This window comes from Pagrus major, chromosome 21 (assembly GCF_040436345.1).
Source record: "Pagrus major chromosome 21, Pma_NU_1.0".
NCBI lineage: Eukaryota > Metazoa > Chordata > Actinopteri > Spariformes > Sparidae > Pagrus > Pagrus major.
In genome coordinates, this window is record NC_133235.1 from 21,259,181 (window position 1) to 21,279,930 (window position 20,750).

Genomic DNA, 20,750 nt, shown 5'->3' on the forward strand with positions numbered 1-20,750 from the left:
CAGGTATAGGGAGGTGGAGAGAGAGTCTGTAACCACAACTGGATTATGCCGGGTGGCAATCAGCGTTTAGTTGCATAACCGCCACCTACCGCAAGAACGGGAAGAAACAAATGATTTCAGAGGCGATATATTATTTACTTGATATTATAATATGTCTATTATTAACACAATATCAGTATTTCCTTAAATATCGCAATTATTGTCAGTATTGGTATATCGCGACACACCTGATTCTTTGGTTTTGGGACTGATGTTTGATAAAATTAGAAATTTGAAGACATCACCTTGGAAATTGTGCAATTTTGAACTGTTCAGAGCAAACAAATAATTAATTAGTCAAATACATAATTGACTGATTCATCTGCAGTATGATGAAACTGAAACAAGTCGATTTTTTTTTTTAATAAAGGACAACAGAAAATAATCATTTAAACCACCTTTTAAAAATTCAAAAATTCTCTTATTTCAGCTTTTCAGAATGTGAGGATTTCTTGCTTTTCTTTGTATCATGATAAATTGAGGTTTGGGAGTTTTAGACTGTTCAGACAAATTAAGACATTTTGAAAATGTTGCCTTCAGGTCAGAGATTAGCTTTTTTTCCCCTGACATTTTATAGACAAAACAATTAATTGAGAAAAGAATCAGCAATTAATTGATACCGTAATGATCATTAGGTGCAGCTTTAACGTCAAACCCAGCCTACTCCCTTCCAAACTGCAGGTGTGGATCTGTAAATATCTATATTGCAACAAAGGGCTAAAATGTTACACAGTATTTGTTATCCCTGTCCTTGTAGAAGTGGCATTTAAACTTCTGTCAGCTGTTTGCCATCAGATAAAGATTTGGGAATTACATCTCTCATGTGGGCAGTGGTAAGCATTGCATCTTCTCCCAGTGTGTTTTCCCCCAGGGCCTCCAGTTTCCTGCCACCGTCCAAAGACATGCAGGTTAAGTTAATTGGCGATTCTAAATTGGCCCTAGGGGTGAATAATGTGAATGGTGTGAATACGGCGTGTCCAAGGTGTTACCCCGCCTCTTGCCCCTCAAGGATAAGCGGGTATAGCTAATGGAGGATGGAAGGATCTCTCATGGGGCAGATTGTGTCGCTGTCTGTGTCCTTAGTCCGTCCTGACCACTTGTTCCTCTGCAGGTCCGCAAAGAGTACAGCAAATGTTTCCGTCAGTCCCAGTGCTGCGGCGCGCTGCCGCCTGAGGGTCCCCACAGTTCAGCCAAGACAGCAACATCTCGATCCACGGCCCGCTACTCCTCTGCAACACAGGTATGTACGTGTACGCCACCAGGAATCAGATACATCAGGGTTAATGATTTAGAAAATCAGCAAATCGTCAAGATATTTCTATTTCGCATTTGTTTCTAATGTAATGCCATTTTTTTTCATGAGAACTGATAATATCAGTTTAATAATTTGAGTGAAAAATGCCCATAAATTTAAGAATATCTTTGTATTCTGTGTGTTCCCTTTTTGCTTTAATGACAGCATGCACCTGAGCTGGCATGGACTCCACAAGTTTGAACAAAACATGATGACTCATGTTGTCCCAGCATGATTTGACAACGATCCAAAGAGCTTTTTGTGTGGTCATGCTGGGTCTGCCTGATTCTGCTCGGGATACAACAGATACAGTTTATGTAAAGTGTTTTAAGTCAGTTACTGCCCCTTAGAAACAGAGTCTAGCCATGATTTGACACTGAGAAAGCCCCATTTTGCTTCAGTTAACAATTTGACTTGACACTTTATGTGATAATATGAGAGATCCTGGTCTGTGACTTTCTCTGCACAAAATAAATCAATATTCTTTACTTTTTTAAAACAAATTTAGGGATCAGTCAGGGATCAAAACCCAGTGGTGATAGTCATTGGGTTTTTGTGGTCAAAAAATCCCAGAAAAGGTCGAAACCAACCATGAATTGATTTGGCTGTATGTGGAGCCAAAACCTGATCTAAAGTGAAAAACACTCACGAGAGCAACAATAAAAATAAATACAAAATAATTAAAGAAATACAGTATCCAGATCTTTAAAACAATTAGTGAGCCTGTTTTTATTTTTTACAGTAAATCCATTAAGAACATGTCACAATACAAACAGAAGGAAACCAATCTTGGCACATAAGCCACATCAATAAATTCAGGAAATAAAAGAGAGACAAATAAAATACTACAAAAGTACAACATAAATTAAGTATGACATTTTCATAAAAAAGAAAAATGTAGAAATATTTCCATCCATTATGTTTCTTTCTTTATAGCCATTAAATATTGAGACTAGATTTCCTAAAACTTCCCTCTGTAATTATTAGTCCTTGAGATTAAAGATTCAAAAGAGGCGATGTCCGACATTAATGTTCACCATTCATCAGAAACAGGCTTTGTTTGACTCTTCCAATGGTGGAGAACAATGCTTGAAGCACCGATAAAGCCTGCCAATGCAAGTCCAAAGTTTCATTTAAGATTTAGGTTCTGAGGAACAAACAGCCTTGGCCGGAAAAGTCAGAAAGTATTGAGAGACTGACAAGAAAGACTCAAAACTCTCTGTTTATTTCACTTGAATGTGATAATTGTAAAGCTAAGCCTTTTGATTCTTTCAGCTAAACACATAGTCTGAACATTGAAATAGAGATTTCACTGCAGTACTTGATTTTGCTTTGTGATGTTAGGCTTTAGTATCAGGACTGCCGAGGTTGTTTGTCTGGAGATGGGAATGAAACTTTTCATGCATCAGTGCACTGAAGTGTGTTTCAACTTTTCTTTTTTAAATCTTCTTTTATACCTGTTATCATTGTTGAAAGCCTATTTGAAACCGATTTGAAAAGAGAGAAACTGAGAAAATTTCAGAACAGATAAGAAAGTATCGTTCAATTGAACATACTGGTCTCTAGTCTCTTCTATATTAAAAGCACTTCTGGGTGTCTTGTAGCGGAGAAGAAAGTGCCTCACAGCGCTGATCTCTCACATTACAGCCTGTAAGATTTTTTGAGTATTCATTTAAGGCACAGTCGTGTTATCAAGCAGTGACCCAAGAGTTGAATCTTGTCTACAAAATTTGGTTCAAATCATGATCCCACGTAGCCACTTGATCCTCAGGGCCAGAATCCTTAAATAACAGCGGCACCATGTCGAGTCCTGATCAATGGCTGCTTTTCTCTCCACCCAGAGCCGCATCAGGCGGATGTGGAACGACACTGTGAGGAAGCAGTCGGAGTCCTCCTTCATCTCGGGAGACATAAACAGCACCTCCACACTCAACCAGGGTAAGCAAGCGTTTCTTCCACCGCCACCAGACGAGACACAGTCGCCAATCTCTTTGTGATGAAGCTCTGAATTCACAATAAACACTTCAGTGGATGCAGCTCACAAGGGTCTGTGACAGCTCAGAAAAGAGGAAAATGAAACCATATTTAATGTTGCAGTTCTCTTTTTAGTGGAGAGCGAAAAATGCCATGTTAAATGCCGCCTCTGAATCAGAGCATTTTTGCTGCATTTAACTGGGATCAGGTGAAAGGAGAGGAACAGAGACAGAAAAGAGGTGGCATGAAACGTTCCTGACGAGGAGTTCAGATCCTAACGACCCTGACTGGAGAGGCCGACTGTGACGCAGCCTCCTAACTCTTCTTCTACTCGAGACTGATTGTCAGCGTGAATGCAGGGGTTGGGGGAGATGAGCAAAGTCAGGCTGAGGTCAGAGCAGATTTTGGGAGTCATCCCGGCTTCATGAGGCTCAGGCTCCAGACTGTGCCAGCGCGGATTTGGCTGTACTTCTGAATTAGTTTAGATTTTTTTTTTTATAAAAGAAACACACATGCCAGAGTTTCTCAGCGATCCGTCCAAATGACGGAGGATAGTTATTACATTCTTTAGGATTTACACAAGCGATGATAGGGATACTGTATAATTCAGGACAGGCCACTTAGACGTGTTTTGTCTAGTGTCTCCACTGGATGAGGTTGTTTAGATAAATTTGTCTCAAGTAAACACTGGAGTTGATTGTGTTGCCAGGCCTTGGTCAACACTTGTTATAATAATATTGTTTGTCAGTTACATCATCCGACTGTTTGGATAATGTCATGCTGTGACCAACGTTTCTGTGGCTGCTTTGTCCGTAATAGAACGCAGACATGTTGGAGGTCATAAATCTTTTGTGGTGTCAGATGTTGGACAGGGAATGTCAGTGTTTTGTTTATGTCGACAGCTACCCAGCGCACCACCACAGACCATGGAGTACAGTACCTCCAGCTCTTTTTCCTCAACTGTTTTTTTCCCTCCTGATTTTTCTCCCTCTCTCTCTCTTCTTCCTGTTATTTCAGGGATGACTGGCAACTACCTCCTAACTAACCCTCTCCTCCGAACCCACGACACTAACCCTTATAACAACCTGCTGGCAGAAACTGTGGTGTGCAACACCCCCTCTCCACCGGCCTTTCACTCCCCAGGTGCACATCCACCCTCCACCTTTATTCTTACGTAGATTTGTGTTTGTTGTAAAGAAAAGGTTTGACATCTTATTGGGGAGAGTTTGATGAGACAATCTATACCACTCACATGTCATGTCAGCTAGCAGCTTGTTAGCTCTGCTTAGCAGAAAGACTGGAAGCTGAGTAACAAAGAGCGAAAATGGTATGAAAATCTGACTAACGGCATCTTTAAAGCTCACAATTACCCCTTTTTCACCAACATTGAACAGTCCTGTTTGCACGCCTAATTTTAAACCGTTAAACCGACGATAAATTGGTTCTAAACCTGAAAAGCTTGTTCCCAGCTGGAACCAAAAAAGTAGGTTTTTCAAACTGTAGTGGGCTCGTCATATTCTACAGGTTGGAAAGAGAGGATTGAGACGGCAATTGGCATTGTCCGAAATAGGTTTTCTTATTTTTTCTTATCAGTAACAGTTGTTCCGTGCTTGTTTTGTTGGATAAAAACAAATATCTGTCACAACAGAACAAAAGTTTTTAGGTAATCAATGCTATAGGTCATCTTGCTACTGTTGAATTCCATTGTGCATTTTGCAACGCCCTCCAGTGTTCCCAGATGTACGATCATTTTTGTACTTGTACAGATTTGTACAGATAATATGGATAATATTGCCCTCTGTACGATGTACTATCAATAATTTTAAAAAAAGCCATAATGTACAATAATTTCACCATTTGTGCCGCTTATATAAGTAGTTAGTTTTAGTCTATGCGGTACCGTTTTACTTCATTTCCTGACATGATAGCAAAATACGGATCATGCATCTACATTACCTCTTTCAAGCCAATCATGCTTGGTGTCTGCTATGATGATAAACTCGAAGTCAAGACTGGTGGAGTTAATTTGGTAGAAATGGGGTTTTATTGACATGTTATTATATCATAATTATTTAATTTACACCAAAATCAAACTGTAAAAACAACAGGTTGTGGTCTTTATGGGAAATGGCTAGCTGAAACGAGCTGAAGCTAGCTTTTAAAGCTCCATTATTAACAAATATCTCATTTGTTTGATCCATACAAAAGCGACAATTTGCTGCTTTCGGGGTGGTCATGTGCCAGACTACTTCTTGGCTCTGAGCAATTGTTAGCAAACCAACAGAGACACAAAGAAGTTGCTGGTCACAGCACATCATCCCCTGTAGAGCACTGAGTTATCTTTTTTACACAGACTGAACAAAGAAGACAAAATGTGTTTCTTAGTGAGCTTCAGAAGCCATTTGACAGGGCCAGGCTATCTCTTTCCCCCTGTTTGGAGTTTTTGTGCTAAGCTAAGCTAACCGACTGGCTCTCGCGTCATGATAAGCGACAGATATGAGAGTGGCATCGAGTTTCTCATCTTACTCTCTCCTTTAAGTGTGTGATTAATTAAAAAAACATGAAAAATGGTTGTGGCTCTGACGCAGCATGCATTGAAAATGTTGAGAATAATTATTCTAGATTTACCTTTTGTTCTTCTTCATTCACACCTTCTCTGCATTACCAGTAGTTCTTATCTCGGCAAGTTCCTCCTTTGTAAACACAGAAGGAGATAAACTCAGACGTCAGTGCTGTCTTATCTCGTCTACTGAGCAGTCAAATGGGAATTCCTCTGTGTTGAATATGAGCTTCACACTTTGGTTCAAGTCATTTACGTTGTCACCCTGCACTCATGAATGTTGATGTCTTTAGATTTTCTTTACTTCAAATTAGACTGATTTAAAGCATGTCAGTGTTTATGGTGACCTAGTTCCTCACTGGCAGAGCAAAAGAAACCCCAATCAAAGAAGAAGAAAAAAACAGAAGCACATGACGCAATGCGGGCAGAGTCATAGCCCTCAGATATTCACAGGCATTTGATGATAAAAGAGAATATAGAAAAACAGCAGTATGGAGAATGTGTGTAAGGAGAGGATGTGCAGTAACATATAGCTTTAACCTTCTGCAGTCAGCCCAGACTTGTTTTGTGCTACGAGGTTGCTTACAGCACAATGAGAGTACTTCACACTAAGAGATAATGAAGCAGGGCTGGGACCAAACAATGTCTTCACAGAAAATCAAAGACATTTTTTCAAATTTTTTTTCCCCTGCGCGTGTGTGTGAGAGAGCTCAGCAGCAGCCGAGCAGCTCCGACACAGAAGTCAGCATGTATACAGACAGCTTGTGCTTTATTGCCCTAAAATGTTTACCCACTTAATCATTGTAAGGATAATTGCGTGTTAACACAGGAGAGCACCAGAGACAGATAAAAAAAAAACTGCAGTGTTTAATTAGCAGGTAGTTTTGAACGTCGACATAAGCATCTCCTTTACCTGTAGAAACACTTCTTCCCCTGAGGCGACCCGCTGAACAGGCAGATCAGGAAAGCAGAGAGGAAAATTCAAAGATTTAACATATGGAAAATAGTTTGAGGCTAGCAAGCGACGCCATGACACACAAACGTCAAAACCTGGTGTGAAGATCACCAACCAAGTATGAAATGCGCGCAGAGAGACTGTCAACTCCAACATATCGCCTGCTATAGTCATTACACTTAGCTCCTGGAAAAGGATGAGCGTGTCTTCTATTATAAGTGTATTAATACTAAGTAATACTCTGCAGATGTTCATCCGATGCAGTAAAACTCGGTAAGGGGAACATCTCTGCTGGAACAGTTCCCAGAGTGCAGCTGTCGCCGTGTCCAGTTGAATTCTGTTCACATCATTTCCCTCGCTCCCAGTAGACAATACCTGTCTGCGATGAAATTACAGACCGGGCATAAACAAATGCAAATTTGGAAGTGGGGTCTATTCAGAGAAGTGTCTAATAATCTTCCCCCTCCCCAGTTCTTTTTTTGCCCTTTTGCTCCTTTCACTCTTCTTAGAAATGTCTTTGATGTGTTTTTTTTTTTTTCCCCTCAGTTGAAGTCATCCATTTTCTGACATGTTGGTTTGAAACCTAAGACTACAGTTTCCCTTTTTCTGAGTGGCTATGACATCATGCCTCCCACCCTACAAAATGTCACAGGCTCACAGTGTACCCAGTAAATAAAATCCTCATATCAAATCAAACTAGCCCCCCTTCACTCTCATCCTGCTACTTGAGCTTAGTCATAGTGCTGCACAAAATTATCTTTGTGTGTGTGTGTGTGTGTGTGTGTGTTTTGTTCACATAAAAGTGATAGATGTACGCTTCTGCAAGGGGTAAAAAAAAAATTAATATATGTCATTCAGGAGGAAATAATTTCGTCAGGAGATGTTCTTTTACCTTAGAGTTTTTTTTTTTAAAATAAAGACTGTGCTTGCTGCTGAACCCTTTCACCTGCTGAGTCCAGGATTCAGTTGTCCTTGGTTTGTCCTTTAGCTCTACTCAAACTGTTAAACACGTAATTTCGCTGTCATTCTCCACCCACCTACAACAATTTGAGCAAAGCATCACGTGGGCTAAATTACAGTTAATTGCAAGGACACGATCCGAGCTGGATTGACTGAATCCCGGTTGGATGTTACGAGCTTCCACTTTTGTCTTATTTCAGTGATTTTGTTGTTTCTTGCTGCAATTGAAAAAAAGCATCTGTTTTACTTTTTTTGCACATCAGCTGTTCTTAGGCCAGATAGCCTGAGCAGACACACTTGATGTGAGTGGTGGCAAAGTGAGTCATTGCACCGTGCCTGTCTGTCGTGGTGTGTCGGGGCTGTTGCTGTGCTTGTGGGGCCCCAGTGCAGAGAGGTGGCTGGCCATCTGTGTTCGACATTACTCTTTTGTCTTGCCTTCCTTTAACGGCTGGAATGTTTTATTCATTGTTAATGTCACAACACTTCCTCATCAGCTTGTATTTATTTATTTATTTAACTCCCATCCAGTCAGCCGCTCTCTGTATGCTGCTGTGTTGTTACCTGGTCATCAGCTACTGTATACCGTCTTCTCGTACTATATTTTTTAAGTTTTAAGTCATCTTTTGTTCTCATTTCTCCAATATTGTTCAGGATAATCTCTTAGATTGGCTTTAATGATATTCAGCCATGATGAGGATGGACATGGTGGGGAGCTAATTGGGTTCTCCTTTGAATTTTAAAACTTTTTGCATTTGCATAAAATTAAAATTAACCCAGAGATCAAAGAGTACAAGAGTGAAGTGTCCTGAGCAGTATCAAGTTGTATGTGTATGGTGTAGTGGAGATTGTTTTGTTCTATTTAAAGGCATGAAATTATACCTCACGCACTCTTTCTGCATTTTCTTGCAGGACAGCACTCTCTGAGCAACAGCAGGGACATCAGCGCCATGGACACCCTCCCCCTCAATGGCAATTTCAACAACAGCTACTCCCTGCGCGACGACGACTATGAGTCTGTGGGCGTCAGAGCCCCGGGTGAGCTGGGGGGCCTCAACCTGGACGATGCTGCCTTTGAGAAGATGATCATATCTGAGATTGTCCACAACAACCTGAGGCCCCGCGTGGCCCCCAAAGGTCGCGACGCCCAGAGGGAGCGGGACAGACCGTTGCCTCCCCAGACCAGAGTGACAGTTGACCGAGGCGGGGGTGGGAGCGGCAGCGAGGATGACGCCATCGTGGCGGATCACGCCGAGGCCTCATCCCCCCAGAGAGGAAGTGGAAGAGGAGGACACGCCACCCTGGAGCTGCTCCTGCACCCCCACCACAAGGAGGCACTGGAGGCCCCCCTCCTGCCCCAGAGGACTCACTCCCTGCTCTACAGCGCCCAGAAGGCCCCCAGGCACCTGGAGGGGCAGGGTGGCCATGGCTCTGAGACTGTTACTGCAGTGGAGGACATGGGCTCCCATTCACCCAACAATAACAGAGACTCCCTTTACACAAGCATGCCAAACTTGAGAGACTCACCCTCGCCCTCAGCTTCGCCGTACCCCCCTGAGGAGGAAGAGGAGGAGCTCTCCCCCTCACCTCGAAGTGAAGGCGAGGATGCGTATCATAAAAGCATGCCCGAGCTTGGCGACGCGCCGCAGCCCATGTCCTACTACCACATAAACCGAGGAACCAGCGACGGGTGCATCATCCCACCCAACAATGAAGACTGCGCACAGGAGGGAGAGGCGCCCACCGACGGACAAATGCAGCTCATTACCAGCCTCTGAGTCTTTATTTGCACAGGATTTAACAGATGGGTCCTTTCAGTTGATGTCAAGAGAGCCAGCAAGCCTGGCTCCGCACTCAACATGCCCTTCCTGTTAGGACAGGAAGTGAAATGTTGTTGGGTGGGAAAAGGAATGAAGAAATGACTTTTGCACACAAATCTCATTAACACACAAAACACGTCCATCTGAGGCCAGACAAATGTGGACTGTGAAAGCTCTGCTGTTGGACTAAAGAGGTGCGGAGAATGACACACATGCCGCTGTGTCAGAGAGACGTCTGGCATTTCTGTTCTGTACTGTCGATGAATAAGGGATAAAAAATACTCAAAGCAAAGAACTATGAAACTCCTGTCATATTCCTGGGGGACTTTGCAGAACCAGGGTCGTTATAGTCATGAGGAAGTACAGAACTAGAACTAGTGTGGCTCCACTACACAGTCAGGACTGTAAAGTTAAGAAACCACTAATTCAGACTCAGGCCTTATATTTTCTCTATTGCACATTTAACTGTTGTCAAAGTAACAGCTAAAGAAAATATATTTTGCTGTACCACTAGTGTAAAAAGTCAAAAAAAAAAGAAAGAAAAAAAAAAAAAGAAACGGCAACCATTCAGTAGTAATGCCCTTTCAATGTTAATAAGATTCTTCAGACAAGGTTAATCAAAATGGTGGAAATGTGCTTTTTCCTCTCACACTTGACTCGTTGTAGTATGTTTGAATATGAAAAAAAAAAAAAAACGTTTCGAGAGATATCAGTCCATATGAAATCATGCTCACGTCTCTGCTTGTGAAGTGCTTTTTGCTTTCATGAATGATGAGTTTTTGCCAGTAGTATATTTGTTAACACCAGGCCATGCACAGATTTGGGGTGAATTGGAAACTTGTGTAATTTATTTTACTTGAAAGAAATTGTCAGGTTTAAGGACTTCTGTTCGTGTCAATGCGATAGTGCAGTTTTTTGCGGACATGTTTCATCCTTTCGACACTAATTAATTTATTAACTGAACTATTCAGAAAAAAAAACAGAGAAAAAAAGAACATGGTTGGAAAGTGTGAAAAGTTGTTGCAGCACTGATTAGGTTCATTTAATTTCTTTTGTAAGAGCCCATCATCAGCTGATATTTAATTCAACTCCTGTTTGATATCAAATAAATGTGAAATTTTTTCTTGTTCGCAGATGTCTGGCTGCTTATTCATGCTTTGCTTAAATGATTTGCTATGATCCATTTATGTAGGAAAATTACCAAAAGCTGGGGATATTCTTAAATGTGTCGACAAATCTCATGAAAATTCCAAAACCAACAGTGTGTGACTTTCAAAGCCCCAAACCCATCAACTCCTGATGAAGATGTTTGTCTTTAATTTCTGGTCACCAATATTTACTTACGCAAAAACAACATCCTTCAACAGAGGGGCACTTAAGATTATTTTTAGCAAACACAGGAATATATAGTGTTTTTTGGGAAGGTCATAGTGTTCGCAGTAGGACCTTGGCAGAGTTGCCAGGTTTGTTAATTTCCTGCAAAAACTGGGCATTTATGATGAAGTGTGAAAGAGCGAGACACGGGGGATACCTGACCTGATGATTCGGCTCGAGGTTTCACAGAATAATTGACTAGTGGAACAACAAAAACCACTAATTGACACTGTGCATTGGTGTAGACTAATCGTTCGTCTGAGATTTTAGCACTTAGCTGTAATAAGTGACATCATAATGACAGAAGGTAGACATAGCTTTTATTTTTTTGTTTAAACAATAATTTTCTACATGATGCCATGTTAAAAAAACAAAACATGATATAAGCTATTTAGAGAATGAAAGACTCGACTTACTGAGGGTTTATTCGTCTGCTATTCAGAGGAATAAACCTTCTGCTATTTAACGTATCCCTGGTTGATCCTGCCTACATGCTGGTTGTATTTTAGATCTTTTTTGGGACATACTACTTTGTCATATCATTGCACATTTTGTTCATACATTCTTTGCAGTTTGTGGAGCAAAAGTGAAAAGAAAAAGTAAGAGTTTGGGACGCAGCTGAAATCTGGCTGTGCTCCGTCGCCGTCTCAGTCTATGTTACATATCTTCTGTTGCACAGAGGACTGTGGGTCAGAACAGCCAGAAAATCATTCTGGCTTGCACGCTGCAAAATGCGACCGGATGCAAAAGGACATCTTGGTATTTTTGGCAAACAACATTTGACATACATTGGGGCATACTAAATCATTTTCTGCCATACTGGATAGTATGGCAGTGTGGGTACTGGAACGAGGCCATTGTCTGCCGGCTGCACCGACAGTCGTGGGGTCTAGCAGTATAGTTAAATAATTTTAAATATAGCAGAATTTAAATAACGTCACTGCGTGATATAACTAACATCAGTCAATTGATATTGTTTATAAAATTAAGATAAACATGCCTAAATTTTGATCATCATTCTATCAAACAACTTTATAAATGTACCTTTAGGGACACATCCCAGTGGCTTAGCTGTTCTGTAATACATGTGAACAGTTATGATCTAAGACATCAGTAACACGTAGTATAAATATTCAATGAACCAACATCCCCGCCCCTCCCTTTTCTCAAGAGTGGATTGGGAGTGGACGTTTATTTGTACCAGTCCTGAGTTGTTATAAAGAAAATAATAATGTTGGAGATAACATGAGAGCATTGCTGTGGCTCAGCTAGAGCACATGCTGCATTGACATCAGGTTTCAGTACATTTATTTACTTGTAACATGTCTTGTGAAAATCTATCAAATCTTTTCAAAATGATTCATTGTAGTCTCAATTTTATATTGATATAAAATATGAAATATCTGTTTAAAATCAGAGATAAATTCCTATGATACGCATCCTGGTTTAGCCAAGTTATATAAGCAAATACATATTGAATGACGCAAACATTCTGCAGAGTCGAGCTATTTGTGTTAGTCTCACTCACCAGATATAGACTGTTGGTATAAAGCCTTCTACCTTTTGCTGTCTGCTGCTACAACCTCCAAGCGATGTGATTGGTTTAAAGAGATGTAAACCAGCCAAAGCGTTTGTTCCCCCTATACCAGAATGAGAATTGGTGCAGTCACACCTTAACCAGTGCTGTGGAGATAGGTGCGTGTGTGTGAGGTTGTGTGTGTGTGTGTGTGTGTATATGTGTGTGTGTGTGTGTGTGTGTGTTCATGCCAATTGGATAACAGGAGTGGTAATGTGAGGGGCCCAGTAGGCAATTTGAGGAGGGGATGAGGGGGAATGCCATCCAACATGACCAAAATACATCCCCCCAGTTAACCTACCACCCCCCATCTCCATCAGTATCAAAGACAACTTTACGTTTCTGACAGTAAGGTTCAATTTTCTCTTTTATGTTGAGACAACCATGCGCTTATTCTCTAGTCAGGTTAAGTGGTACAAAAACCACTTGGTTAGGGTTAGGGAAAGATCATGTTTTGGCGTAAAATACCTGTTTTCGTCACCACAAATATAGCTCATGTCTCATATTTTTTGGGTAATCTCCAACAAGGTTGGAAATTGTTCCGAGGTCTCCTTAAAAATATCCAGTGGTGTGACACTTACAAAAGTTGAAACGTTGTCTTGAACTGCGATCACTGGCTTGGCCACCTCCACCACCATCCCCTCCACCTCATGAGATGAAAGTCAAGTCATAAACCGGTAATGTTAATGTGATATGAAATGTTTTGTAGAAATTTCAATATGGTACGTAGGAGAGCAACAGCAAATGCAGTTAATTTTGTGATCAAATTAATTATAGTTTTGTGTTTTGAGATTCATGATTGGCATTTGATGATTGTGCTAAAGCAACTGAGAAAAAATGTAAATGGCTTTTGGACAACCATCAATGTCTGTGACAAAGAGGAAGAAGCTATATCAGGCTTTGGCTACACAATCAGTTCATGAATTGTTTTGTTCTATGTTGACAATAACTAAAATATAGAAAAGCGCCAGCCTAATCCTTTAACTGTCACTTTATAAACACACTATGACAGTAATTATGCAAGTTTAATTAGATGTACCATAATCATTGCTCATCAGCGTCTAAATCATTCCATGTGCTGAACTGCAGCACATCATCTGAGGAGGAGACACATCACAGATTCAGCAGATTTAGTGTCTTTCATCCGTGTCTCTCCAGGAGTCTCCCGCTCCAACTGACCACACACACACACTCAGCAGGCATACAGTACATGCAGTCACTAAGGGATATGGGTGGTGCACTTTTATTAGTTGGAGCTGGGTGCCAGTTCGCTGTCATGAGACTGACACGGAGGCCAAAGCAAAGCTCTGAGTCCACTAGGGCTGTCTGCCTTGTTGTTTGAACATCAGTCTCTCGGTTTACACAGAGCCGTCCAAAAGCTAGAACCGGTCTGTAAATTATACAGAAAGCTGGCTTCTGTTCAGTTATAGATAGATTTAAATTAAATGCAAAGTCAATGACCCGCTCACGTTTCACCAGGAATGGGTCGGCATTGTCTGCAAGAATTTCTTTATTATAAACACTCGGAGATCGGCCTCACATGAGACTAACCCTTCGGGGCGTCGGTGATGTCACTGCACGGAGGGGAAGTTTCCTCGTCTGCATTTTCATAACAGGCAAAATCGTGATGAATGAATGTGCTGAGATCCCTTAGCCGAGCATAAGGATCGGTTTTGCATGATGCATATATATTGGTTCATTATCACTAAGTCACCTGTGCTCTGTATTAGCTCACTCACCCCATTATCTTAAAGAACATTGGATCCTGAAATTGAACAATATATAGATGATCACGTCTTTTCCCCAATAAGACTGGGTGGTGGTGGTGGTGGTGATGGGGGAGGTTCTTGATGTAAAGATCATCATATCCTGGACTCTCTTTATCCTGCTGCGATGATTTCCGGCCATTCATCCTCGTCAAAGATACAACCACCACCTTTTGACTCTTCATTGAGTCACCGGCGTTCCCCTCTGTGATTATCTGATTATATTATGATGCAGCACATTAGTCATGCAGTGTTTGTGTTGCAAATGAAAAAAGTTGTCAAAGTTTGTTGGAGATGAAAGTGCTTCATTTATCGACTCATCTTTTATCTAGGCGCAGTCAAAGCCCAGCTTCCATGGGGCAGTGGCAAATGAAGGCGCAATAAAGCTCAGTCCGAGAAGACATTACCGTGTTTTCATTTGAATCCGTTTGATGTTGCAGCCTCTGGTGATTTGGACATTATTTCATGTCCATCATCAAAAAGACATCAAACAAGATGCTGGATTCAAAGTCAGATCACAGCGGACGGCCAAAAATTTGGTGTGTGTGCTGACTGCATGGAGCCTATATATACTTGAACGTGTGTGTGCTTTTGAGGTACACATATTTTTTCATGGATTATCCTAAACTTTTCCGTAACTGGAATGAAAATTGTGTATATTATTCTGCTCCATCGACTGGGGCACCCGCGAACCCCAGTTAAACTTTTTATCATCTCTCACAGGTGCTTTGTTTTATCGTGTCGTTGTCAATCAGTTTGCCTCTAATTACTGCATATCATTGTTTTCAGTTTCTGTTTTAATTAGTTCTTTTTGAAAAATATCATAGTATTCGCGTCCTGCGGGAGCCCTGTCAAGAAAAAAACAAAACAATTCCGCCTCTGCAGTTTTAATAGATGGAACTATTCATTGAGTTCATGTTTGCCAAGGGTCCTAATTTAATAAAGTATCGCACACTGTCAGGGGGTTTAGGGGCACTCTGTCAGTCATTTTGAAGGCGACAGACACAGATGTTGCAGACAGATGTAAAACTGTGGGTTTACTTGAAATTACTGAAAACTAATTAATACCAGGATTATGGAAGCCCTAAACGGTCATGGATCAAACATATTGTTTCCTCAGTCTCCCTGTGATAACGAGTTAAATTTCATTTGTTTTGATTTATGTCATTATCACAGAATAACAAACATGGTTTTCCAGAGATAATGGGAGATTTTCTTACAAGTGTTTTTATGTCACTATCGTGAAATTACTGGCCCAAGATAATGAGATAATTATTTATTGTGAGAAAACGGCTTCATAAGATTCATTAGAGTCGAACATGGTATACTCACACTGCTCTGTGGGATGGATTTTGGGAGTTTCAAAGAAAACCACACAAATGTTTTATTAACTTTTGCCATTTGAATGCTTTATGTATTGATTTGATATGAGTGAACTTAGTATGTAGTAGCATGTAGTGCCTGTTTCCACAACTCAAAGGATGGTAAATAAGGTTTTACAATACGATACGATACAATACGATACGATACGATACGATACGATACAATACGATACAATGCAATACGGTATGGTACAATCCGACAAGGTACGATACAAAAGATCTTCATTGTCAGGTTACACTGAAATTTAGTTTGTTTATTTATTTCCATAAGTTTAAACATTGGTTAGAAATACAATTACACATATTCCTAGACATACAAAGCACATTGAAAAGCCATGACCATAAAACATATCACATAATATCCTCAGAATTAGATCTTAGTTAGCAGCACAATGATTTTGGTTTAGCAACAGGATTGACTGATGTATAAAATAATTGTACAGCCTGTTGTGTCTAAATGGAGGAGGATGGACTATAAATGGCCTATTGGAGGGCAGAAGTTCTCTGTGAAGAATAATTCTAGTACTCATGTGGATTGTACTTGGGATAAAAGCGGCAGTATACATAAAAGAAAAATGTTTATCTTTAACACAATATACAAATTAACCAACTTTCCTAAAATAATTACCATGATGGTTGTTTCTTAATGTAGATGATTCTTAAGTTCCCAGGGACCCCGGCTGGTATTTCTTGTATCTTAAATATGTCGGCTGAGGGTTACAAAAACAACAACACAATACAGTGACAACATTGTCATTATTAAAATGAAAAGGCGTTCTTGCAGACAATGTTTACAGTATTGGATAGCAATCGTTTCTTTAGCATGTGCAGGAACTATGCATAATTACATTAGCACAGCCACAATGCAGAAGGAGTATTATATTTCCTCGGGGCCTCTGTAAATGTACAGCTTACATTCCTCTACATTTCACTCTGCAGCGGGAAGATAAAGAACATCTGAATCCCTCCTGCTCTGCTGCCACCATCCCACTGAACAACAACAGCAGCAGTGCCTTGGCTGACTCGGCTTCTCTGTGAGCATTTAAAGATCCGAAGAATTCCTGCCAGCGAAAACAAGCTGAAATCAGGTTCCCCCAGATGTTTATAGCCGTGACACATAATGCAAACAGCACTTATAGGCTGTGTTATAGGGTGGATGTAAACGTGTGAGAGTGTGTGTTGAGGAAAAGCTGCACGTGTTGCCCTGAAAATCCTGCTGTTGTCGTGTTTTTGTTACAAAATCTCTTAGCGCAATTATTACAATTTACCTGGGCTGCAAATTTTTCAATTTAAGCCTCATGGCATTTCTAGTTTGTTTTTTTAATGCTTGTTAGGATATATCACCACAACTAGCCCCCTCCAACAGTGGGCTGTTTAAAAAGAAATATGGGCTTCCTCTATGACTTCCACAAAGAAGCCTATTATGAGAGATTAAGACTTTCAGCTTAGAATATGCTCAAGAGTCCTCTTTGAGTCGGGCTGAGAAAGGCTTGATATAATTTGTTGCCCGTGTGTGTGTGTGTGTGTGACAGAGAGAGAGAGAGAGAGAGAGAGAGAGAGGAAATGAAAGAGAGAAAGAGTTTTGCATAGACAGTCAACGTGGCCAAGGAGGAGAAAGTGAGAAGAACAAGAGAGAAAGGGAGATCGTGAGACAGACGGAGAACAGCAGCAGCCCAAGATGTCAGAAATGATCCGAGTCTGAGCCGTGCAGTTGTAAAACTGTCATACCTCGTAGGAAACACCAGCAGTGACCTCAGAATTGGACTAGGGTAGCCTGTCACACCCATTATACAGTAAACACTCAACAGAGGCCCGTGTTTTTGTTGGGTTGTCTCTGTTAAAATAATAGCAATGCATTCCCCCGGCGAGAGAAAACATAACACATGACTGCTATTAGTCAAAAGCTCAAGAGAGGAATTTTCCCATATTTAAGCAATTGGTCCCACAGTTTTTGGCCATTTGAGACTCAACGTAATGATTGCAATTTTGAAGACGCAGGACTGGGAAAAAGGAAAGTGAATTTGTGAATATATTCCAGTCAATCACACCCGACATCAAACATGTGAAAAACACAGTCGAACATTAAATCTGTTCTTTTTTTTTAAGAGTATGTGGCACTTCAAAGTCTCTTTTGATATGCCAATTCATGAAGAGGCAGTATTGTCAAAAACAGCCTGGACAGAAAAATCTTTGAGCAATAACAATATTATTTTTTTCTCACTGAAACTTATATGTAGGATAGAATATAAATGCTTCAAGGAAAAGCCTCACTCTTGTCTTATTCAGTGGTGTTTTAGAGTCATAATTACGGATCATTCTCACAGATGTTTTCCACATTATCTCTGAAACTGTATAGTCATGATTTACATGTAAACCCCACTATCATACACGTGTGCCTATTTTACATTTTCCAATTTATCACAAAAAAGGGCAGTCAGCTGTTCAGCTTTGAACGCTTCACAAGATATTGCGAAAACTTTTTCTTAAATGCCTACATGGCAATGCACCTTCCCTGTAGAGGGTTAGGGCTCCCGGTAGATTCAACACATGGGCCTTATTAAATGCTGACCGTTGCATTGCGATGCTCAAAATGTCATTCGGACAATCAGTCTTCTCTGTTTAAGGAGGAAAACTTTGGAACCGCCTACCCAGCGAGTTGAAAATGCAACTTTAATGTTTTTAACAGAAGTGTCAGGTCACAGCTGAGAGAGAAACAACACTGTTCTCACATCTCATACAAAAACACACACAAGTCTGTACTAACATGGAGCTGTATGTTAATGCCCGCTTGTATTTTTACCTGCATTGCATTTTTAATTCCTTGTATTTTAATTCATCCTTTTGCTGTACTTTTATACTTCCTTAACCTTTCAAAGGCCTCTGAGCATCTTGCTATAAACACCAGGTGCAGTGCATCTGGTGTTTGTGCATGGTTGAAAGTTGCAGCACCAGTGTTTTCTACTATGTCCAGGTCAACTAAATAAACTAAACCAGACAAAAGGAGATAAAAACATGGAAATGAGCCAATGATTCTGTTTGTGAAATACTGCTTCAAATTTAAAGCACAACACTGGGGGGAAAAAATGCAGCTTCAGACATGGGTAAAAATAAAACAATGTCTTGGGAAAAAGTGAAATAAAAATGTCTAAAAACAAGTGAAAATTGTCTAAAGAAGTCCCTGTGTCTCACTGAGATGCTGCTTTCTCGTTGCGTGTGTCTTATATTAAATGTAATGAGATATTTTGACAAGAAATCAGGAAAATATGCTGAGTAAGATTTTGAGTTTTGCAGTAGAAAATGTAAACTGAATGTTGTAAAGGTTGCACCTTTAAAACAGCCATCCAAATATTGTTTATGGATGAACTACACAATATTTATTAACCGTTTACACAGTGTTACAAACATCTAACTAAGCTAACTAAAGCTATAAAATGACCATTTATTGATGATGGTTATTATTAAGTGTTACCGTGATAGTTTAGTTGAAGCAGTGCTATATAAGTCATCTTCAGACTGACTCTGTGGCTGTTTCTACTTTATTGTGTTTCCACAGACTTCACTGTTGGATCACTGAGAACATTTATAGCATTAAACCTTGGGCTGCCTCTTTGACTAATGCTTTATTTAAAAGGCTTTTATTCACAGCTAATTTGCTTACAGTTGTTATAATCACTCACCCAGGATGTTGTGAGCCTCGTCTGAATGTGAGATACAGTGGTACAGTAGCATGTGGAGATAATTATGAGCCTAAGATAATCAATGTCATGCTTGAAGTCGCATTCAAAAGATGCCCAAAGCAATGTTTTCTTGGGCCACTGGTTTGAAAATCAAAGTGACGTTTTCCGAAAAAAGAAACAAAGAAAGACAGAAAGTTGAATAAAGGTTCAGCGTCAGCTTGAACCGAGCTACTACACATGGTGACATGTTTTATTATTGCTTTCGTGTAGTCGCTAAGTGACATTTACTACTGACAACATCAACAAAGGTTTAGATTTCATCAAAATATTTAGTTTGGGAGTTAACAGACACACATGCTCCAAACCACCCACAAACATACAAACACAGAAAGAAAAACTAACACAAAATGTTTCATTGTGACATTTGTTTTGGAAAGGTTCTGCTATCTAAACAACGTTTAAAAAAATATTAACTTTTGCATGAGAAATGTGCTTCTACGGACTCATAAATACACAAAATACTGTATGCTTCACTTTGATGCTTTGGAAAGATTCCTGACATTTTTATAGAGGTGGAGATCAAATTTCAGAAAGAAGCTCCTCAGCTGTTTCATCTTCCTTCTATCAGCAAGCCCCGAAGCAAAGCAGCTTTCCAAGAAAGGTCCGACTAGGGACCTCTCGTCTGGGGACTCCAGGGCTGTGAGCCAATGGGAAGAGAGCGGGGTCTCCAGAAGTGAGATTCAACACTTCCTTTTCTGCCGCAGAAGAAAATACGACTATACTTTTACAGTTGACTTAACTCCTTATCGCTCAGACCACAAGAGTCAGAGGATCTTCTGTGGTAAAAATCTGAAATAAAATTCAACGAAAAGCAACTCAAAGAGTGAAAAGTCAAATTATTTTCAGATAACAAAGGTATCTTTAGCTTTGTTTTGTTTTTTAATGTTGTGTAACTGACATTAAATGCTGGTATTAAATTCTAAAGCACTGTTAAAAATGTTGTATAAAACCAGCAAGGTTTTCAGTTTTATTCCAGCTGTCATATTACAAAAAACAACATAACTAACATAAATGGATAATTTCACTTGCATGTTATATTACAACCGAGTTGTATTTTTTAGTTATAGCATTGATTATTCTATATTTACATTATACAAGGAAAAAAGCATTTACTTCATTCAACTTCAAATCTTAAGGGGCAGATAAATGTTACAATTATCATGTCTGGTAAAATAAAACTGAAAAGAACGACCTCTCTCCTCTCATTGGCTCGCAGACCAGACATGAGGTGTTTCAGGACCTCGGTCCAATTACTCCAGAGTTTTTTTCTTGGTTTTGAATGATAGTGCTGGTAAGAAAGCAAGCATGCTCACAAA

General features: G+C 40.1%; 1 protein-coding gene across 1 annotated transcript in view; it reads left to right on the forward strand.

The window, feature by feature from the left end:
* LOC141017052 (adhesion G protein-coupled receptor L2-like) overlaps positions 1-10,052 on the forward strand; it is a 71,447-nt gene extending 61,395 nt beyond the window's left edge. Inside the window, exons 20-23 of the mRNA XM_073491671.1 lie at positions 1,151-1,279; positions 3,175-3,271; positions 4,325-4,450; positions 8,692-10,052. Of these exons, the coding sequence (XP_073347772.1) occupies positions 1,151-1,279; positions 3,175-3,271; positions 4,325-4,450; positions 8,692-9,557 (1,218 nt within the window). The 3' untranslated portion in view covers positions 9,558-10,052. The remainder of the gene's footprint in view (positions 1-1,150; positions 1,280-3,174; positions 3,272-4,324; positions 4,451-8,691) is intronic.
* Positions 10,053-20,750: the final 10,698 nt, after the last annotated feature.